The sequence below is a fragment of the Cryptomeria japonica genome, chromosome 8, assembly GCF_030272615.1.
Source record: "Cryptomeria japonica chromosome 8, Sugi_1.0, whole genome shotgun sequence".
Classification (NCBI taxonomy): Eukaryota; Viridiplantae; Streptophyta; class Pinopsida; order Cupressales; family Cupressaceae; genus Cryptomeria; species Cryptomeria japonica.
Genome location: NC_081412.1, coordinates 246812420 through 246836690, shown reverse-complemented (window position 1 = coordinate 246836690; position 24271 = coordinate 246812420). Strand labels below are relative to the sequence as shown.

Here is a 24271-nt window from a genome sequence, read left to right as displayed (position 1 = left end):
GAGTCTCCTTTTATATAGTCATGGCTTCACTCATTCTACATATGTATGCTCATTTAATAATTGCCTGATATTGTAATTTCTATGCAGTCATAGAATTTCTCACTGACCAAAAAAAATGTAATTTTATGTTGCCATTCAACAAGGGTGTGTTTTCATTTCATAGTTGTCTGATGTTATTTAAGAACTAAATTTTATGCAGTCATTCAATAGTTATGTTTTAAGACGGGTGGAGGAATCACATTATTTTCTGGCTGAAATGTCCAGTGAGAGCGCGAAATATTATTGTGTTAATCTTAGCTGTCTACATTTATAGCTAAATACTTGTGTTCAAGGAATTTCCTCTTACTTTTATTTAGGTTTTATTTAGAAGCAAAGGATATGATTCTAGAAAGAGTGCGGAAACTTTGACGGTCAACAAACGAATACATGCAACAAAGAAGTTGATTCCTATCCATTAGAGAGTGAGTCTTTAAAGGTCATCATTTTAAATAAAATAGATTGCTTATGTTGGAAATGACCATTCAAAGTATCAAGCAAACTAATAAATCATAAATAGTTTTTCTATTTTTTTCTAACTAATAAAGTGTAAAATGTTTTTCTTTAAGGGAAATCAAATAAGAGGACTATATAATAAGGTTTTTTCAGTTTTAAGTTTTAATAACTCTTTTAAGAAATTGTATTTATAAACTAGAAGCTTATGTTAGTTTCATTTCTTGTTCATCTTGTCATTTGATTTAGTTTAGTGCAGTGAAGGATATAACTTAATCAAAACTCCTTTCGTTATTAATAAGATTATTAAAAAGAGTTCACGGATTTGACAAATTTTCACATTATTTGAAATTCTAAACTTGAGGAGTTGAGTACATTTTATGTTGTCAATTTTTTCAATTGTTTTAATGAGTTGGATATTGGAATGGTTTTTTGAATGTGTGCACTCTAGGTAATGTTTTTTTAAGAGCAAAAAATTTATACCTTTTACACTTAAAATAGGTTTTCTTAAATATCAATTTTGAATTGCAATCTTTTTTACATGCAATTTCTATTTTTTATGACAAAAAGACAACTTTCATATGTCTCTGCAAAAATGCTTTAAAATTTAGATTCAATTACTATGAGAATAAAGATTTTAAATAGAGAAAAAAATAGAAAGAGCATTTATAGAAACTAGAGTTAAGGAATATATGTGCAAATTGAATATGAAGCAATTAAGATCTTGTTAAATTGTTTTTTAATGAATTATAATTGAATCCAATTTCTTTAGAACTCTAGACATGGTGAACTTAGTAAAAAGAGATATAAACTCCAATGCAAATAATTGAAACTCTAGGAGAAGAAATGGCATCCATTGAGTTGGCTGCCAGCCCAACGAAGGCCTTCACAAAGTATTTTTTGCCACCCGATACGGGGGCACTAGTCAATAGGGTAAACCTCTTCAACTAAGAGCTAAGGACTGGGGGGTATCCATTTTGCCAAATTCGCCCGGGGCACGATCCCGACCTCATCCCTTATGATGTCGGAGCCTTGCACTCAACAAGACTTGATCCCTGATGGGCTCATTTGGAGCCATTCAACTTCACCAGTAGACCAAGGGCCCATTGACTAATTTGTTAATTTGGATATATTATATTCTATTAATTTGAATACTAGAGAGAGGAGTCATTGAAACATTATAAGTTTAGCATATGAAGATGGTCTAACCTCTACTAAATTTTTTTTTTGAAATTCAATAAAAACTAATTTATTCAAACATTTTCTCTTGAATTATTTTTAAAATTAATTATTAAACATAAATATTAGAAATACTATTTTAGAAAAACATTTATTTTAGAGATGATTCTTTTCTATTATATGATCTCACTCCACAATTTTTACATACATTTTTTTAATAATAATATACTAATTGATAAAACAGTTATTCTCCCATTTCCCCTCTTTATTGTTTTTTCCAATGTTTTTTGTATTGCAATTGCTAGTATTATGTGGCTGATGATCACGCTCGGTCAAAAATAAATTATGCAGTCGGTGTTCTCTATAAGAAAAATCATGCAAGGGAAATAATCAGCGAGGGAAGGAAGCATGGAAGCAAATGCTCGTGTCACGACTCTCTTACTTTCGTGAGATGCTTCTTTTTCTCCTCTAAACAAATTGCCCTTGGTCTAAATCGTCTGTCAACGTCGAATCGACCCTTACAATCCTTCAACAAGAAAGCTATGGCTGATGCAGATTTAACGGGCTTACAGGATTTCCAAGTGGGTTGCCAAGGGTTGGAAGAAGATGTGGGCAATTTGGAAGAGTGGTTGGCGTGGGCGCCGACTGAAGGTTTCGATATTGATGGCCTTATCTGTGGCGCAGACGAAGATCATATCGCAGAGACCCAAGTGGACCATGGCGAGGGCTTATGTTCTGAATTTGCACAGCATGGTTTGCTTGTAAACGATTCTTCATCCACCTCGAGTAATAATAACACTAACTCTTCGGATATCAGTAATCGAAACCCTCAGCCTGAAAGTAATTGTCAGGCCCAGGAAGGCGTCAAGACAAGTTGCGAAATCCCTGATTCCAAGCGCTTATTGAGGTAATTCGTTTTTGCTTTCTTCCCCTGTTTTCTCTCCCTTGTTTTTTTGGCGCTTTAGTCAATCCACAATTCATCCATTTGGAATTAGGGAAAGATCCCATGCAGCTGTTTAGCTTATTTTGTCTAGTGACTTTAGGGATGAAGCTGCTTAATTTATTTTGGCCAGGTGTCACTGTTCAATTTTTTTAGGAGTAATCTATAGAGCTAGTGGCCCTACTAATTATGTAAGCAGTGATTTTAATTTTGCTGCTAATAGTATTATTGTTAATTTTTTACATAAAAAATCGAGGGGAAATTTTGGTGGTAAATGATAAAAGGAATATTTGGTGGCAAATAAAAGAGAGAGAAATTTATGAAGACATTTCACATTTTTTTTCAATAAGCAGTTGCTGCTTATTTTCAGCCCCCTTTTTTTTCCATGACCTATTTTCATTTCCTAAACAATAGCTGCTCCACAAAAATAGAAAAATATTCTTTATCATCCTTTTTTCACAATTTAAATTTTCTATGTGAACACTATAACTGCTTAAATTTAAGCAGAAAACACACTTAAGCAGCAGCATGAAAACATGAGGTAAGGATTGACCAGGAACAAGATAAAGGCGGGGATTTGTTCATATTTTTGTGCTTGAAAAATTAGTTATAAAAAGATGTATAAGGAATAAGTATAAGAGTTGTAAATGAAAATTTGGCATACTATGTAAAGTTTAAAGTTTCAAACTTATGTTATCCCAAGTTTTTGGGTTGGGGGATTGGGGGACGGGGGGATGGGTTTCCGGGACGGATCTTTTTGCCATGTTTGGAGACGGTGGGGACAACTATATAAAAAGTAGAGAAAATTTAAAATATATAAGAGAATTTCAAATATTCATATGATGACATTGATAAATCATTAATCATATATATTATACATAGCAATTAAGTTGAATCGAGAGTTCAAATGAGAGTTGAAATTCATAAATTCATAAATTCATATACATGATGTAACTTAATAGTTAATAAATGAGGGGACGTTTCCATTTTCAGGACGCGTGGTTTTTATCTAGGAAACGTGTCCTCGAGTAACACAGTTTCAAACTAATAAACATTAAAAATATGACAATAATTGCATTGAAATTTGAATATTAACAATGGTGGGCAGAGTTTCTGAACTTTGGGAACAAATTAAGAATAAGTATAAGAATTGCAAATGAAACTTTGACATACTAAGTGGAGTTTAAAGTTTAAACTAATTAACATAAAAAACATGGCAATGATTGCATTGACAATAACAATGGTGGGTGAAGATTTGGGACAAAGCCCCAACGAGGTCAAGGGGTAGTGCTCCTTGTGGGGGTTTGGGGGCAAAGCTCTCAGCACAAATAAGGCCTCAAAAACCTCAAAAACCTTCATCATGAATGTATTTTCTTTTTTTTGAAATTTGGCCAATCCATTTCTTGTGGCCTATAAGGAAGAAAGAAGGAAATCTGCATATATACCTGAAGAAGGGTTTCAAAAGATATTCAAAAAGTAGGAATTAAAAATCGAAACACAGTTGTATCTAGATATATTATAAAAAAATGTTTCCCTGTGAAGATCTCAAGTTACTTATTAATCTATGTGTTGGTTTTCTCCCTTTCCCAATGTTTTTCCTTAAGCTTACTCATACCTTTCTGTTTTGACCTGTTTGTTTGTTTATAAATGCATTTAATGCTGTCATCATATTGAGATAGTTAGTATTTTCAAGATTTATGAAGAAGAATAGGAATCTTAGATTTTGAAAAGAGAAGAGGTTATGACACAACCGTTTCTAGATAGATGAAATATCCTTTGGCAATAAAAAACAAATAGAAACTCTACACTAGATGCAGCAAAGAAATTTTTATTGATTTTCAGATTTCTGGAAATAAATTGAAAACAGAATAAACAGAACCATAAAGAAATTTACTGTTTGAAGACATGTTCCACCTTATTACATATTCACAAAAGCACTCATAAAACATAGTATCCGCTGTTAGCTGTTTGTATCCCTGAAATCTTCATGAAACTTTGAGATATCAATGACTTCTGGAAGTCTGAAATGAGTTGCAGACATACAGTTTGATTATTAAACCCTGAACTTCGTGGCTGATTAAACTTTTGCGACCCTCAACAGATGTTGAATGTTGATACCACGCATTTATACTAACATGCAGACCTTGGGTGGCCGTCCAAGCTGCCTTTTCCTTGGGGTTGTCGTCCCAGAATTGCAGAGAGAAAGATAAATAAAATGATAACATAAGACAATGAATCGCCTCCCTCTTGCTGGTCGACTTTTAAAGGCAAATAACCCTAAAAAGACTTTCGCCCTAAACTCCTACAAATCAGGTGATTTTCTTAATAAATCAGGGGATGATATTTATGTTTTGCCACTAACAAATATCCAATATTGAATATTCAACGCCCCCCCTTCATATGAGTTAGGAATAATTCAATGTCAAAAGTGGCCCCAACCGATTACTGAAAAATAGGAATTCACTTAAGTGAAAAGGGCCCCACGTTCTTGTCTCCTTCTAATTCACAAAATGGCTAAGTCTGGGAGACGCACAACTACAGGCAGACTTAGCAAAGTAACTTTAGAGCTTCAGCTGAGAGGGGACATTACAGTCCTCCCTTCTCAAGATTGATGGTCCGCTAGCAATCGTAAATTAGGATGTTGGAGTATCTCCTCACCTTCCCATGAAGCATCATCTAAAGGCAAACCCTTCCACTTTATGAGATACTCCTCCACAATCTTATTCCTCAACTTCTTTTCCCTCCAATTTGCAGTACCCTCAGTTTCAAGAATCAACTTTCCCTCTTCGTCCAATGGTGGCAATTCAGGAGAGGTAACTGTCTGTTGTCCCAATGCTTTCTTTAGGCAAGACACATGGAAAATATTATGGATCCTACTGCTGGCTGGTAGTTCAAGTTCATATGCAACTTCTCCAATTTTCCTTAGTACCTTGTATGGCCCATAGAACCGTGGTTTCAACTTTTCCGCTCCACCGCTTTTCAAAGAAGACTGCCTGCAGGGCTGCAAGCGTAGGAAAACCAAGTCTCCTACCTGAAATGTCCTCTCGACTCTATGTCTATATGCATACATTTTCTGTTGATCCTGTGAGATATTGTCTTTCAATGCTTTGAGAATGTCTTGGTAACCTTGTATGGTTTCTTTTGCTTGGGGTACTTTGCTATCATCAAGAGCTAAATCTATAAATGACAAAGCTTCATACCCATACGATGTCTTAAACGGAGACATCCCAATAGTCATGTGGTAGGTAGTATTGTAACAATACTCACCTAAATGCAATCATTTGACCCAAGCACATTGCTGTCCTGAAACGTAGTTTCTAAGATAGCCTCAACCCATTTGTTTACAATTTCGGTCTGCCCATCCATTTGAGGATGATAATTGGTACTAGGTGTCAGTTCTGTCCCTGCCAAACGGAATAACTCCTGCCGGAATATGCTGATAAATCTGCTATCCCTATCGCTGACAATGGTTTTAGGGAGACTGTGCATTCTGAACACTTCCCGGAAAAATAAATCAGCAATCCGAGAAGTTGAGTAATCTGTAGCAATGGTGAAGAAATGGGAATATTTTGTCAGTCTATCCACCACTACAAAAATGCAATCCTTTTGCTGTACTTGTGGAAGTCCTGTGATGAAATCCACAGATATCCCTTCCCACTTCTGTTCTGGAATGGGTAATGGTTGTAAAAGACCTGCTGGAAAAGTGTGCTTTGCCTTATTCTGCTGGCATGTCAAACATTTACGGACATGCTGTAGCACATCATCTTTAAGTCCCTTCCAAGAGAATCTCTCTCTTACCTGCCTATAAGTTTTGAAAAACCCCTGATGTCCAGCCAGAGGTGAGTCATGTAACGCTTTCATAATACTTTGCTTTAGTTTAGACCTAGGTACAAGATAGATCCTGTTTTAGTAATATATTACTTCCCCCACTACGATATATCTATCATCCTGTACCTTTCCATCCACTATATCACAAGCAAAGGAGTTTTTAGTGTATTCAGACAGCAGCTGTGATTTCCAATCAGCGGTAATTTTTGAGAGTGAACATAGAGTGGGTCTTCTAGAAAGTGCATCAGCAACCACATTCTTCTTTCCTTTGATATATTCCACATCAAAGTCATATGCTTGAATCTTACTTACCCACTTCTGTTGACGTTCATTGAGATCCTTCTGTTCTAAAAAATATTTCAGACTATTATGATCAGTCCTAACAGTGAATTTTGCACCCACCAAATAATGTCTAAACTTGGCTGATGCATGCATGATAGCCAACATCTCTTTGTCATACGTGGAGTGCAATTTCTCTGGATCTCTGAGCTTTCTGCTCTCAAACACAATAGGATGTCTTTCCTGCATTAGTACTGCTCCAATTCCCTGTCCTGAAGCATCACATTCCACAATGAAAGGCTTCGTGAAGTTAGGGAGTGCTAATACAGGACATGTGCTCATGATGTCCTTGAGATTTTCAAAGATAACCCGAGCCTCTGTAGACCACTGAAAAGCCCCCTTCTTTGTAAGATCAGTCAAGGGAGAAGCTAACTGGGAAAAGCCTCGTACAAATATTTTGTAATAGCAGCATAAACCCAAGAAGCCTCTCAAATCAGAAATGTTCTTAGGAGGTGGCCAATCCAAGATTGCTTGTATCTTCTCTTGATGAACTTTTACCCCTTCAACACCAATCACGTGTCCTAGATAAAGAATCTCTGACATTCCAAACTCACACTTGGAAGCTGTAGCGAACAATGACTGCCGTTCCATGATACTTAGATCAATATCTAAATGCTGCAAATGTTCTTCCCAAGTTTTACTATATATTAGTATATCATCAAAAAATACTAACACTAACCTCCTCAACTGCTCACGGAAAACGTGATTCATACAAGATTGAAAAGTTGCTGGTGCATTTGTGAGTCCGAAGGGCATAACAAGGAATTCAAAGTGCCCATGATGATAGTGGAATGCAGTTTTCTGAATGTCTTCTTCCCTCACACTTATCTGATGATAACTTGACCGTAGGTCAATTTTGGAAAGGAAAACAGAACCATGCAGCTCATCCAAAAGTTCGTCTATCCTGGGTATAGGATATCTATTCTTAATAGTTCTTTTGTTAGGTGCCCTGTAATCAATACACATATGTAATGTGCCATCTTTTTTCTTGACCAGCACTACTGAAGATGCAAAAGGGCTAGAACTTGGGCGTATGTGTCCCATCTTCAACAACTCCTTAATTGTCTTTTCGATCTCTTCTTTGAAGTGACGGGGATGCCTGTAAGGAGTGGTTATAACTGGTTTTGAACCTTCTTCCAGCTCAATCATATGCTCAAATCCCCTATCAGGAGGACGTCCTGGAGGAATATCTCCAAACACAACACCATGTTTATCTAACATAGATTGTATATCAACATGGGAAGAGGGTTCCTTATTTGTGGCAGCATTGTTAGAAACAAAGCAGTGGGCTGCCCACTCGATATCATCATGGTAGAAGAGGGCTTCCATTCATTTTGCTGAGACCACTCTTGGTCCTCCATCTGCCACAGCCTTCAGTATTGTTTTCTTACCTTCAACCATAAACTCTATCTGCATCTGTTTGAAGTCTTGAACATACCTCTCTAATGATTCAAGTCACTGTAGACCCAAAATAGCATCCACATTACTGAGACCAAGAACATAGAAGTCTCCTGTTAAGGTATAGTCTCCCATCTGAATTTTCAGCTATGGTATGACACGGGTACAACTCAAGGGAAAACCATCAGCCACAATCACATTAAATCCCGGAAATTCTATTGCTTGTAGTCCTTGTCTATTGACTAAGCCCTCATCAATAAAGTTATGAGTGGCACCGTTGTCCACTAAACATACCATTCGCTGCCCATTAAGAACTCCTTTCAGCTGGAAATGTCTACCTCTCAAAATGCCTGAAAGAGTAGCTATGTGTGGGTTTTCTCTAACAGTAGTGTCTTCCAACTCAATCTGTTCTAGCTGATCTCCTTGTGTGTTATTTACCTTATAACTGTCCTCTACTTCATCCTTACTTTCCTCCTCTGAATGTACTTCAATCAAATGAAGTTTACCTTTTCCAAGGCAGCGGTGTCCTGGTTCCCAAGGTTCTTTACAGGAGAAACATAGTTTCTTCCTCCGTAGTTCATTTCGTGACTCTTGGTCAGCCTTTGAAGGTGTGCTTCTGGGCTGGTTAAAACTTGTGTTTTTCTGTTGACTTGGGCCCTTTTTATCATTTTTCCAAGAGCTGAACTCTTTCTTTGGAGGCTGATATGGTGCTGTAACCTCCAAATCTATTGCTATTCCAATAACATCATCAAGTGAACTAGGTCTATGAGCTTTCACTAGGCCTTTTAGTTTGTCACTGAGACCTTCCACAAAGAGCATTTTAACCCTCTTCTGAGGCATATTAGGAACCATTACTGCAATCTTTTGGAATTCATTGATATATGTTACAAGTTGTTCGGCTTGCTTCAATTGGGCTAGCTTCCTGTAATATACCTCTATATCCTTCCTGTCAAAACGGGTGATCAGCCTATTAACAAATTCTTCATATGATTGAATCATGGCATGGTCTTGGGAAATGAGTCCGTGATGCCACCAGTCATATGCTACCCCTTCCAAGTGCATGGTAGCAAACTGGATTGCTTTTTCCTCTTCCATTGGTTTGAGTGTCAGGAAGGTATCCAACTTATGAACCCATGATCTTGCTGATAATTCTCCAGTTTCATCAAAAGTTGGTATATTTATCTTATTTAGGGCATTTTTGTATTCCAACGGCTAGAAGGCTTGCCTCACTGGTCCTCTAGGCCTCCTGTCTAGTCTTTCCAAACGATTCCTAGCCTTGTCCCTACGCTGGTTCATGAACTGATTTAAGTTCATTAGCTGCCTTACATCAGCTGGCAGCTGCATATATTCATTTCGTGCTGTCAAGACATCATCTGTGATTTGAGTGTCTCTTTCTTCTTCCGGGATGGACTCCATTTCGTTTTGTCGGGGTAAGAAATTGGGACGCAATGGTCAATCAGACCTTGTGTCTGTTGTCCTTACAACATTGGAAGCCGTTTTGTCTTGGTTTTTGGGTCCTGTCTCGCCACGGCTATGTCAACTACCTTCACGATTATGAGGACAACTTTCACGGCTGTGAGGTCTACTATCACGGCTATGATGACTACTAGACCTCCTTGATCGAGAGCGATCAGTTCTTAGTTGTCCCATGGCTGCAATCATTCTGTCTTGAAACAGCTGCATTGTCTGTTGCTGTTGGTGAGCAAACATTGTCAAGAAATTGTCCAACTGAATCTCTAGGTGGGCTTGCTTCCCTTCTGTCACCCATTTCTGATTCAACTGGGTTAATTTCAGCTTCTTCTCGTTGCCCAGACTTACTCCGTGTATTGTATCTGTGAGTTTCGAATCCTCTGGAGTGCATAGAACCCAAAAACAAGGACATGCAACGAAAAAGCACGAAAAAGCAAATTGAAACCCCACAGACAGGCAGGGTTTGTGGCTCTGATACCACTGAAATATCCTTTGGCAATAAAAAACAAACAAAACCTCTACGTTTGATGCAACAAAGAATTTTTTATTGATTTTCAGATTTCTGGAAATAAATTGAAAACAGAAAAAACTGAAGCATAAAGAAATTTACTGTCTGAAGACATGTTCCACCTTATTACATATTCACAAAAGCACTCACAAAACATAGTATCCGCTGATAGCTTTTTGTATCCCTGAAATTTTCATGAAACTTTGAGAACTCGATGACTTTTGGAAGTCTGAAATGAGTTGCAGACTTACAGTTTGATTTCTAAACCCTGAACTTCATGGCTGATTAAACTACTGTGGCCCTCAACAGATGTTGAATGCTGATCCATGCAGTTATACTAACATGCAGACCTTGGGTGGCCGTCCAAGCTGCCTTTTCCTTGGGGTTGTCGTCCCAGAATTGCAGAGAGAAAGATAAATAAAATGATAACATAAGACTGTTGAATTTATGGCTGCGATAGAAGATCTTCATCGTCCTTTATTTAATTTGTGACTTCAGTCAGTGAGATGGTTATGAGGATTTCGGTGAATTATCTTTGTCGCTGTTGGTGACTCTTCCTCTTCACCGTGGAATCTCTTCATGTCTCTGTCGGGGACTATTCCTCTCCACCGTGGAATCTCTTCATGTCTTTGTCGGTGACTATTCCTCTCCACCGTGGAGTCTTTTCATTCCTTTGTCGGTGACTCTTCCCCTTCATCGTGGAGTCTATTCATTTTGTAATTCATTTCTTTACATTCACCGCTCCTTCAATTTCGTGGTCTTCTTCCTCTTCAGCAGATTCTTAGATATATTGGTGGCTTCTCATTTTGAGAGCAAGTTGAGAATATTGTGCATGTGTAATCTGACAGATCAGTTATATTATATGTTTTTTGTGTTCAGAGTTTTGAGTCTTATGAGATGTATCATTTGACTTCATTGTCATTGTTGATTTGTAGAGAATCAAACTTATCTTATTGTAATTGATAGTAATCTGAAACTATCATCAGTTGTATTCATTTTCAGAGATATAATAAAGATCATATTTGTGTGGGCTGGGTTTTTCACCCTCAGGTGGAGGGTTTTCCCAGGATAAGTCTTTTGTGTCCTTGTTATTTTTAAATTTTGTGATTTCTTTTATATATTCTTGTTCAAATTTAACAAAGACAATGAATCGCCTCCCTCTTGCTGGCCGACTTGTAAAGGCAAATAACCCTAAAAAGACTTTCGCCCTAAACTCCTACAAATCAGGCGATGATATTTATGTTTTGCCACTAACAAATATCCAATATTGAATATTCAGCGCCCCCCCTTCATATGAGTTAGGAATAATTAAATGTCAAAAGTGGCCCCAACCGATGACTGAAAAATAGGAATTCACTTAAGTGAAAAGGGCCCCACGTTCTCGTCTCCTTCTAATTCACAAAATGGCTAAGTCTGGTACACGCACAACTACAGGCAGACTTAGCAAAGTAACTTTTAGAGCTTCAGCTGAGAGGGGACATTACAACAGATGTATCAGAATATGAATGTTGCACAAAAGCCAAGGAAGAGTGCCCATTGGCATTTACACTTTTTTTATAATAAAGTTTGAATTATAGATTTCAGTGGTGATACAGGAGCACCTAAGATTCATGAGCAATCAGCATCAAACCAAAAGATATAAAAATGTTTAATTTTCATTGTTTAATTTTGTTTGTAGATTCAGTTTGGCTTGTGACAGTTGGAAGACCCATATTTAGAGATGCTTGATGTGGCTCATTAATTCCAAGAAAAACTTCTTTTGTTGGATCAAGAATCATCAATTGTTTTGTTGCAGAATATTATTGATTGCATTTTCTAATGTATGTTAGAACTTATCCACATAAGTTCTAGAAGTATGCATGCAGTTGAGAGTTGGTACAAACAAGCCTATATAAAAATAACTCTATAACCATTTGAGGACATCTTTTGGCAATTAAAGAGCTGTCTTCGTGTGCATCTGAGACCTTTTGTGGGCTGATGGTCTGCTTGGGGTCAAGTGACCATGTATTGAGCAAAGTGTGGTGTGAGAGATGTGGGAAAGTGTGAGAAGTGTCTATATGTGTTGTGGACTCAAGTTGTTGTAACTTTAATTTGTTTTTCAAAGCTGTTTTGAGTTTAATGTGACTCGGTGTCATTTTCTATATGGGTTGTAATAATGTTGGGAGTTGAGACTACCTTTAATGTTGACGTTGAATCATAGCAGCATTAATCTTTTGGGGAAAAATTCAGCAAACCAAGATTTTGTGAAAAAATTGGAAAAAAATCAGCAAAAATTCAGATTTATAAAAAAAGAAAAGAATTGTAGAAAAAAATTCAAAAATTCCTTTTTTTAAAAATATATTTAAGGGTATTTCCATAGCATAGAGATATTCAGAGCAAATAGAATAGAGAGTTCAACCCATGAATTGTAGAAAATAGGTTTTCGTAGCTTATATTCATATCGCTGATTACATTGTACAAAACATACTACAACAGCATAAAAAAATACTAGATAGTGACAAGTTGTCAAAATGTCAATTATAATATAGTTTGTGACTTTATAAAGTCAACCTATAAACTAAGTACAAAGTTTGTGGTTTTTATCTATGCATGCTTTTTATGTTATGAATATGAACATTTGCAGACTAGAATAGATGATTTTAAGAGATGGCATATTATCTAGTTTGAGGTTACATTTATTGATTTAGTGATATGTCAATTAGTTAATCAACAAAAGTATTATAAAATGGAAAAGTTGCTAGTATGAGTACAGGGACGGGATCCCACTAAGTGGGGATTTGGGAGTGGAGACCTTTTAATGAGTTTGAGAAGCAACAATGATAAGTTGCACAACGTGTTAGATGTGAGAAAAAACCCAACGATAGAAGAGGTGCGAAGAAATGTTCCATTTCCCCATGGGTTGGAAGTGGGGGTTTGGGGGCTATGCCCTCGAAAAAATAAATAAACAGAGAAAATGAGAAAAGAGAGAGCAAAGAGTGCAAAGTGATCATTGTATTGGGTGAAATGATGCTTTTAGAGACATTTTAGAGTTTTTGGATGCAAAAAAAGAATAAAAAATGATCAAAATTGGACAATAAAAGGGAGATGGCAGGTAAAATAATATCTAATATTACAAACTTATGAAATCTGCTATAAATATGATCATATACAAAATCTCATAAGTTGTCGAAACCAATCTTTATTTTCAACTAAAAATGTTCATAGTGTATGAACACTTGGAATGTTATAGTGTTTTTTGGCGAGAAGAAAATTTGGGTATTTGTTGGCCAATTGAAAAATAACCATAGAAAAATAATAGGGCACAAAATTGAAAAATAAGGGGTCCTTTAGTTGAATAACTAAACCATAGAAAAATGCAACAAAGAAACAACATTGACAAAGATGGATACCTGGAATTTCTGCCTATCGTGTTGCTAAAAACTCCTCTAATTTTTGTCAATTCTTTGCTCTTCCACGAGCAAGAACATACTGAAGATGTGTGACATCATTTATAAGACATTCGTGGTTTTTTTTAATTGTTTTTTGGGTTTTTTGGGTTTCGTGCCAATTTTAGGGTTGCTGATATTTCACGATTTTTGCAGCCAATTATACCCACAATTTAATTGCAATTTGAATGCAAAAAATTGTGGAAAATCGTTGACCAATTTTTCCATGATTTTTTGGGCAAAAAATCATGCCCTTGCCCGATTCACAATTAATCACGATTAGTTGCAATTTTTTGGTGACTATTGCTTCGTTGGTATTAATTATAAACTATTGGGGTTTGCTCCTTCCCCATCAAAGTGCCATCTATAATAGTGCATAATAGTAATAATTTTAAAGCTAGTGTACTACATTAATTATGTACTTGTTCGCAGCAAAATTCATGGGGCGGGGTGTGTAGAGAGCTTGAGTCATATTGAAGCTGCGATATAGAGCAGATTTGCCGGTTGCTTCAACACTATCTCATATGCCCCGCATGATTTAGGATGATTGAGACTCTTTCAAATTTGGTTGATGGCCGCCATTGCTCCTCCCACTCCTTTATTTAGGGATTTTTAGAGGTCGGAAAGAAAACTAAGGGACAAAATAACAAACTATTTCAATGTTGATTCCACATTGACTTTGATTCCATCTCGGATCTGCCCTATTTCTAAGCAATTTAGTAATTTCACGTTTTTTTCTAGGGTTTTGCGAGTTTTTGCAATGATTTTTCACTTTTTTTGCCATTTTTTGAAGTTTTTAACATATTTTAACGTGATTTAAATGCAAAGGATTGTTGAAAATTGGGTCAACGATTTTTTTCGTGAATTGGGATTTTTTCGGGGAATAAATTGGTTGGCTCTAGGATATAGGATTAATCGGGTATAACCGCGATTTCTTTCAAACTATTGCTTCTTTGCGTTGAATCTTATTTGCTTAGTAATTGAAATTTAAAGATTTAATGAAAATCTTATGTTCATTTCTTATTGTTTGATTTTTAAAAAAAAGTTTTTTTTGTGTAATTATGATATACGTTGCTAGGGTTTATCTGACCTTCAACCTATTGCACCAATTAGTCTTATAGCTTGTTGATGTATCTTGGTGTTGAAGAATTGCTTAGAGGCAGAGGAAGAGGTGTACCTATTTGGGGTGTAAGAGGCCCTTGAAATATTAGAAATGTAGAGTTATTGGAAACTATTAGAGGATTATAGGCTCAAATGGAAGCCATATAAATTGCCTAAAGAAGAATGGAGATACAAGTGAGTGATTCAAGAGAATGAAGAGGAAGACAAACAAGAGGAAAGAGAAGATCTTGAATAAAGGGTAATAAGAGTTATTGCTAAAATGTGAAGGAAGCCTAGGATGAATCTCCCAATTATGCTAGTAGTTTGGATCTAGAAGAGCTAATGGACATGATATTAGACATGTAGAAGTATTTTGATTTGTATCAAATTGAAGAGCCCAAAAGGATTGAGATTTTTCTTACTAAATTGAATTGTTATGCATCACTATGGTGGGACCAAGTATAACAAAAAATGGTTCGTGGAGGAAGAGAAAGAATCATAGTATGGGATTGAATGGTAAGTAAGTTGAAGAACATATTTTATCTCTTGATTATTTGTTATGATCCTAATATGATATATTATATATTCGTAAGTATAATATGTTGAGCACTTGTTATTAGGATCATAACATTATTCTACAATGTTATTTAATAAGTTATAGATTCTCCATTAGAAAGAGTTGTGTGTGAAAGAATACATAGAAGAATTTTATAGATTGATAATCCAAGTTGGCCATTTTGAAGATACTGAAGGAGAGATTCAAGATATATGGTTGAGATTGAAAATTTAAGATGAGATTGTTATGTTTAATATTAAATTGATGGAGATGGCATATTGTTATGCATTATAGGTTGAAAATAAGCTGGCTAGAAAGTGAGTACAAAGTCATGGTAGAGAGAGACCATGGCAAGCAATTAGCTGCCCATGGACAAAGCTTTGACAGAAATAAGGATGAAGGCATGACTAATTCATAGAGAAGAGGATTTGAGAAATAAGGATGAAGGTGTGAGTAATTCAAGAAAAAGAGGATTTGAGTCTTCAAGAGGAAGAGGATTTGGTTCTTGAGGACATGGTCTAGGGTTTAGTGGGACTTGCTACATTGTGGAGCACATGGGCATCAGGCATAAAATGTACACAACCTACTAAGGAAAATAGGAGTGACAATAGAGCTAATGTTACTTAAGTTGAATAAATAAAAGATGATATGATTGGATCCATAAAACTAGAAAATGGAGAGAATATAATGTTGAAAATAATAATTTTGAAACTATGGTAGATGAGCATGTTCAAAACTAAATGTAAGTCTAGGGGAAGTGTTGCATGTTGGTTATAGATAGAGATAGCACATGCAACTTGGTGTCTATAGAGATGGGGAAGAAATTGACATAGACAACAATGGCACATCCTAGCTCATATAAATTTTCATAGTTGTAAAAGGGGCCATCAAGTCATTTTGTTTGATTGATGTAAGATCAATTTTAGTATTTGTAAGTATTGAAGGTATGGTGTGATGTTATTCTAATGGATGCTTGTCATTTTCTTTTTCAAAGGCCTTATAGGAATGTGAGACATGATGGGAGAAGGAAATGTATTTTTAGTTTCTAAAGATGGCAAAAGGTATGAATTGCTGCCTATAAAAGAAGTATGATAAGTGTTCAGAAATGGAATGCAATTTCTGAAAGAAATTAAAAAGATAAAGGTGGGTTATCTTGTGTTTCCTTAAGAAGAACCTAAGGAGGATGGGATTGCAATAGAAGTTGCAAATATATTGAATTATTGTTCAAAAATTGTCTTTTAGGGACTTGCTTGTAGGGGTTGACACCAATGAGAAAAATCTCACACAAGATGGATTTGATCCTAAGAGCTAGTCTCCCCAAGAAGGCAACCCATTGAATGGATCCAAAGATGACCACAAAATTGAACGAATATGTATGTGATTTATTAGATAGGGGTTTGATCAAAGAAGGTTTGAGTTCTTGTGCAGTTCCAACAATTTGTACACCAAAGAATGATAGTGAATGAATGTGAATGGATTCGAGGGCAATCAATAAGATTGTTGTTTGATATAGGTTTCGCTTACACAAAATAAATGATTTATTAGCTTGTCTAACTGGTGCTAGATATATGTCTCCAAGATAGGTCTTATAATGGAGGGCGTTGAGTTGAAAATTATTTTCAGAATTAAGGATGGATTATATGAGTGGTTAGTTATGTCTTTTAGCTTTTAACCAATGTCACTAGAATCTTCATTAGAGTAGGTGTTAAAATTATTTATGTGGTTTATCTTGATGACGTGTTGATATCTAGCAAAAGTAAGGATGGACATTGACAACATTTGAGATAGGATTTAGAAAAAAAATAAAAAAAGAGAAGTTGCTGATAAATTTGGACAAATGTTCGTCTTGAGGAAGATTTGATATATTTGGGTTTTGTGATATGTTAAAAAAGGGTTAAAGATGGATCTTACAAAGGTAACTACAATTTGGCAATGGCCTACATCTCAAAGTGCTATAGAGGCAAGATATATATTTTCATGGATTGGTTAGTTTTAAAGCAAAAATCGTAAGACATTTTATTAGAATTTGTGTTCCATTGACTTCTTGTATGAAGAAGGGTATATTTGCATCGATAGTGGAAACACAGAGAAGCAATGAGTTTTTGAAGGTGGTGTAGAACAACTTGAATTAGCACTACTTGATTTTGAAAAGGTGTTTCAAGTGGATTGTAAAGCTAGTGGAAAGGCCATTGGAGCTATTTTGAGTACAGAGCGTACACCTATAGCCTTATTTAGTGAGAAATTAAATGAGGCAACATAAAAGTGTTATTTTTATGACCAAGAGTTCTATGCCATCATTCAGGTAATTGAAGAAATGGAGGAATTACATATTGGCTGAGGAAATTGTTCTTTATATAATTCATCAAATATTTAAATGTGTGAATAGTCAAGCAAAGTCAAACCAGAAGCAAATGAAGTGGGTTGTATGCCTAAAAAGTTGCTGTTTTGTTTTGAAGTATAGGTTTGAATAGTCAAATAGAGTAGTTGATGGAATAAGCAAGAGGATTTGTTGTTGAAGCCTATAGAGGTTGAGGTAATTGGTCCTGATTACGTAAAAAATTTATAGCAGGGTGATCCTAATTTTGTTGAGATGTAGAAGATGTGTCGAGATGTTAAAATACGTAAAGATTTCTTTATTCAGCGACCTCATAAAAAAATGGGCCATTATGTATATGCCAAGGCTCTATGAGGGAGAAACTCATAAGGGAAATGCATGAGGGGGTCTTAATTGTCATTTTGTAAGGGACAAAACCCTTTTATAGTTAAAAAGAGAAATATTATTGCCCTAGTTTGAAATCAAATTTTAAGAAGTTGTTGCTAGATGTAGAATTTGTCAATTAGCAATGGGCACTAGACACATGATTGTATAAGTCATTACTTGTTCTAGATGGATGGGAAAATATTACCATGGATTTTGTGTTGGAATTACCAAGAACTTAATTGGGAAATGATAGTATCTTTGTAGTAGTGGTTAGGTTCTCTAAAATGGCTCACTTTTTTTATGTAAAAAAACTAATGACCACATCAAATATTGCTAGATTATTTTATCTAAGATGTGTTAAGGTTGCATGATTTGCTTAGAAGTGTCACATTTGATAGGGATACAATGTTGATGTGTTATTTTTAAAGGATGTTATGGAAAAGGCTGGGCATCAGATTAGATTTCAATTATGCTCATCTTCCTTGAATTGATAGACAAACAAAGGTTGTCAAAAGGAGTCTTGACAAACTAGTTAAAAGTTTAATTGGAGACATACCTACAATGTGGGATTTGGTCCTTGCCTAGGCATGATCTGCATACAATAATTCGGCTAATAGTTCAGTTGGTGTTTTTTGTTCCATGTTGTCTATGGAAGATCTCCAAGAGAAATCACAGATTTGATAAATGTGGCTGCTAACAAAGAAAATGCAAATTTCTTTTTCCCTTATTTCAGTTCCTAAAATTCTGTGGTTAGAATTTCTCTTCGTCTTTTTTGTTGTGGTTATGAAGGCACAAATTCTTTTATCTTTCTCTGATATAATATTTGAAGAATGCTTGTTTTGTGCTTGTAATTTCATTATTTTGTCACCTTAGTTTTAAATTGTACAAAAAGAGAATTGTAGCATGATTCAATGGCAGTTATCCTTGACTCATCTTCTAGATGTTAACTGGTCCTGAAGTTTCTTTATCAATGTCATAAGAGACAGCCACATGAACTCTTGAGAACCCCTCATTAAATTAAGAAAGTTCTGAAGAAACTTCTTTTTACAATCAAGAACTTGCATACATTTATAAAAATAAATGGGTTTGAGGCACCCACTTGTAACATTGGTGCGATTCTGTACTTTGGCAATCTTATAATTAGACTTAAGAAAAAATAATTGTAGCTGCACTGCTAGGATTGACAAGATGTTCCATGTTGAAATTTGGTCATGCTACATTTAATTTTGCTTCAACCAAATTGAAGGAGGAGATGCATTGCCTGTTTAATTTGGAAAAGACCTAGATTTCAAATCTCTTCTGCAGGTTGTGCAACTACAAACCCTTTGAAAAAAGCATGAGGGATGGAAACTGTGACAACGAGGCAAGCAAGCATTGATTTGAGCATCCATTGTGATACTGATGAGTTGCTTCATCCAGTGATTGCCTGGGAGAACTCATAAAAGTCAATTGTTGCTGGATGTTCGAACAATGTTTGAATGATGACCGCCACAAATTATGAGAGTGCTATTCTGCAATTTGATATAACGTCCCCTTATGGGTTATACCTGAATTTTTCCCCAAAGTAACAATTCCAACAATATAATTTATTCTTTAACAATAACATACCAAAGTAAACTCATTTAATCATTAATAATTTAATAGATAATGAACAAATACATAGATCAGTGAACAAATATATATCATGATAAGGATTATAACTAGCTAACTATCCTATAACCAATCATAGTTTGGTAGGAAAGCTTGAAAGGGTGCCAGTAAACTGCCTAACCCAATTAAGCCTGAGAGCACGCAGCATTCAATGATTGCAACTCACCTCTTGTCCCACAAGCAGCAGGAACGCCCAACTATGACCAGTTCCATCCCTTGGGGTAATCTATTTGCCTCTTGGCCCACAAGTGGCAGGAACGTCCAACTATGATCAGTTCCATCCCTTGGGGTGGTCTACTTAGTTCGGGGGAGCCTTTAAACCACATCTCCCTAGCTTATTTATTCCCTATATTTGGGGCTCCTTAATCCAATAGTCAACCATGGTAGAGGTTTGAGGCAAAACTACAATAGGGTGTCTGGAACATCCTTCCTAAGCCCAAGGGTGGGGTACTCCTTGCACCCCCTTGGCCTCATGGGACTATCAGTCTTCCACCATGAGGTGCTGTGCTTAGAAGAGGGCCTCATAACTGTTTCCCCTCCTTGTATTCCCTTGCTAACCTTCCCATGATTGGTTGCAGCAATTTAGATACTTTTCATTGTTGCCTATATCCAGTATGTGAGGAATTATGCATGCTATTTTATCCATATATACACTAGATATAATGGATGCCTAGTCATTACTGCAGATTATCACATAGTAAGTTCATAGTCATGTCACCTGTACTGCATAATCCTACACTAAGCATAATTATTATCTTTAAGCATACATCCCTAGAAGAATGATTACATATTACATATGTTATTATTTGTCTATTATTGGTTTATTGTTAATATAGCATTATGATTATTTTACGGAGGAGCTGTAATTTGGCTCATAAAAAGAGACAACTTTTGACAATTTGTGGTACTAAACCTGTGATAATGGGAAGGCTGTTGTTTGAGTTCAAGATCACCTTCATTCTAATGTCTCTGAGTTAGAACTTAGAAGCACAGGAACTCAAAAGGGTATTATATTTGAATAAATCATCAGTGGATATGTTTCTGTTGCTAAAAGAATTAGAATGACAATGAAGATGGTTTCAAAAGCTTGCAATTAAGAGAGACTTACTACAATTGAATCAATGATGAATTCATAAATTGTTTATCACAATCACGTCTAGTCTTTACGCTTATTAAGGGCTATGAAATGAGAGATACAAAGTCAAACTAAAATGGCTGATAAGGTGAATCCTGAGTAATTCCTTGGAAGAAATTCCCCAAAGAACAAACAGATTTTAAGGTAAAAGATTTGTGAAGAGTGATTCTACCCTGAAAGGTCATCAATTCTTCCAAACATGTCCAAAACAAACGAAGCAGGAGCTTCAATAGAAACTGTAAATGGTTGATCTGTAGATTCCCATTTTCGTCAGGTGTATAGCATGATCTTGAGGTGATGCAAGACGACATGATTTGAAGTTGCAAGGTCAGTATTGCTAGGATCAATTGCTTTTAAACTCTGGCAAGCCCAAATACAAATCATCCTTGTTTTTATCTTAAGTACGTTTAAAACCTATCTTCTCCTTGTTTCTTCTCTTCATAAATGTCTGATGAGATGTAGGCATGAGTTAAAAACATTATTGTTATTTTGATCCGAGTTTTTAAATATTCACGAATATTTACTTTTGATTGCATCTGCCCAGCGTTGCCAGCATTGGTTGCTTTATATTAACTATGGCAAGCCCGAATTGAAATCATCTTTTTTTTTGTGTGTATGTTAAAAATTATCTTCTCCTTTTTGCTTCACTTCATAAATGTCAAATGAGATGTAGCCACGACTAAACAAATTATTGTTATTTTGATGAAGTACTAGAAGGATATTTAAACATCTGCCTGAGCATTAATGGTTTTTTATGTTACGTCCCCTTTTTGAAATAGGATTTAATAGCAAATAATAATAATAAAATAAAAATAAAAAATAAAAAATACAATATAATATAATATAATTAAAACTTAATTAAGTATAATGAATGGTTGAAAGGCATGAAATGAAGAGTTGTGATTCCCTTAAACATGAGATATGAAAGGGAGAGGAGATCATTTGAAAGGAGATATGGAGGAAGAAAGAAAGAATGCATGTGAATCAAGGACGGATTAATGGAAGAAGTAAGGAATTGAAGAAAATAAGTAGTGACTGTTTCAAAGGGCAGAAATCGTGAAGGTTTGCACTCTTTCAAAGGGTAGTAAGTGTGAAAGGTTGTGACACTTTCAAAGGGTAGAAATGATGAAGGGCTGTACTTCTTCAAAGGGCAAAAATTATTAAGGGTTGTACTCTTTCAAAGGGTGGTAATTGTGAAAGGTTATGACTCTTGCAAAGGGCAGACATGATGAAGAGGTGTGACTTTTCTCTCACATTGGAAGATATAAAGGGGAGAAGGTTTCATTTGAGGACATCCAAGGGGGATCAATTTAGGAAAATAAATTTAAGTTGAATATTATAAGGAAATTTAGTTCTATCTTCTAAATTATTCTAAAAATTTTAAGTTGAATATTATAATGAAATGTCTTCATTTTTGATAAAATTATATTTATAAATATATTGCAATTCTCATCTTAAGTTGGAATTGTTGTTTTAGGGCAAAAATCAGGAATATTTTAAGAAGGGACGTTACATTTTACCATGTAGAAATGTCATTATATTCATATACAGAACTTAATGTTAAGGTCCATCAAGTAAACTCTTTATTTAATTGCTGTATCCATGCTGGCATATGTTCTTCTCAGTCTCAGAAGGCCATTATCTAATTGAATTTGTAATGGTGTCTTGCATAGAAAACCTTTTCTATAAGATGTTCTGCACACAAATCCAATTGTTTTTAAGTTTATTTATTTGGAAATTATAACTGTTTCTTCCATGGAAAATGAGTAGTAAAAGTTACAGAAAATATTTGACACATAGCATAATCTGGGATTTTATTTAAATACCATATCTTTTTTCAGGCTTGTCAAGAACCGAGATGCTGCAGCTCAATCACGCAAAAGAAAGAAATCCTATATTCAAGACCTTGAGTCTAAATGTCGGATGTTGGAGAACTATTCTAATCAACTTCAGCAATCAGTTGCTTTCACTTGTACTGAAAACATGGTTTTGCGAGATGAGCTTCTTCGGTGTAAGAGGCAGAAAGGTGGTAATGATGTGGCAGAGCCTGCAGTGCCTAAGGGTAAGATTTCCTCCATACTTTAAGCAGCAGAATTGTAGTAGTATTTTCTTTCATGTCTGAGATACTAGTCTGCTATGTTCTTCAAACATAGCTCATTTGCAAACATTTTGGCCATTGTCATTGACATTTTCTAATAAATTTTGAACATATATCATTTACAAATATACCTGCTATTGTCATTTTCTGATTAATCTCTTGAATAAATTTTAGATTCCCTGCCGTCGGAATCCCTGTCACATCTTACCACCGTAGCGGTCAATGGTCGTCATGTCGGCATCCACTGCCTCGATTGGCTTCTGGCAACAATGATCCTTCTACTATTCAAAGGGGCAGTGAATCTAAGCAGCACAAACGGCCCAAGACATACTAAGAATGGATATCAATCTTCAACTTTCAGGGTCTTTATTAATTTAAATCTGAAGAGGAGAGTATTTGAATCCTTTCCAGGAACTAGATGCAGAGCATTCTCTTCATGCCGACATCGTTATTGGAAGTTGAATAATGTTTCTTTAAACTTTCAGTGTGTCATTTAGTTTAGTTGCTGTAAATCTAGAAAGTGTGTTGGTTTGAAGTTAAACATGATAGCTTATGTGAACTACAAGGCATTTTTTTCACTTTTGCTCCTTATAATGTAAATTGTTCTAGCTTATGAGGTAAAATGTCTTACATCCTTCTTCTCAAAATGATAGTTCATTCCTAGAAAAAATCTTCAAAAAGCATCAGGAGAGTGGGTTTTGTTTTCAGCTATTTTTTGACAGGTATAGTGATTCCAATATCCAGTGATTTGCAGGAAAGATCATGCTTTATTATTGATGGTTATTTTTGTTTAAATTTACTCACCCTGGCTTGATGAACAACTTGAAAGAATTGCTGTGATAATAGTGGTGTTCTATCAGTTTCTAATTCTTTGGTTTAAAGTTATTAAGATGATGTTTAGTGACGTAATAACTTTTTTTTTCCTTTTATGTAATGTTATGCTTTACGTGTCATTTGTGGAATTGTAGATCATTAGAGTTACTAGAAATGGGTATTCTAGGGCTATAATTTTCTATTTCTTTGATGGTAATGGTAGTTTTCAATGGTTTTCCTTTGCTTTAAGAGGAGATTTTGGACATTATAGGGCTGTCAATTTTCTATGGTTGTAGTGTAGTTAGTTTTTTAGATGAGCAGTATCTTGCAGGGGAAATGCAGATGCATACTTTCAAATACGAAAAGTTAAAACCCGTAGGCTAGGTTTTAGCATAGGTTATTATATGCAGGCATTAACATGCAGTTCTCTAATGGTGCAGGCTTAATAGGGACTTGTAGGAGGAAATTTGTAAGACTGGTTTTGTTGTTGCCTAGATGACATGAGTAAACGGTGAATTGTTTTAATTTTCAACTGGTAAAATTAAGGTTAAACAGTTCACTTAAAGAAAAAGTCATTTTATTGTTGGAAATTGTGCAGCTAAGTGCTTTTAAAGTTTTCACACAAAAAGCTGTTTTACTGC

The 24271-nt window shown here is 35.5% G+C and overlaps 1 protein-coding gene across 1 annotated transcript; it reads left to right on the top strand.

Moving 5' to 3' along the window:
- Positions 1-1976: 1976 nt before the first annotated feature.
- LOC131049951 (bZIP transcription factor 50) lies at positions 1977-23440 on the top strand. The gene is made up of 3 exons (XM_057984064.2): positions 1977-2575; positions 22561-22781; positions 22992-23440. The coding sequence occupies exons 1-3, from the start codon at positions 2211-2213 to the stop codon at positions 23312-23314; spliced, it is 909 nt and encodes a 302-aa protein (XP_057840047.2). The 5' UTR covers positions 1977-2210; the 3' UTR covers positions 23315-23440.
- Positions 23441-24271: the final 831 nt, after the last annotated feature.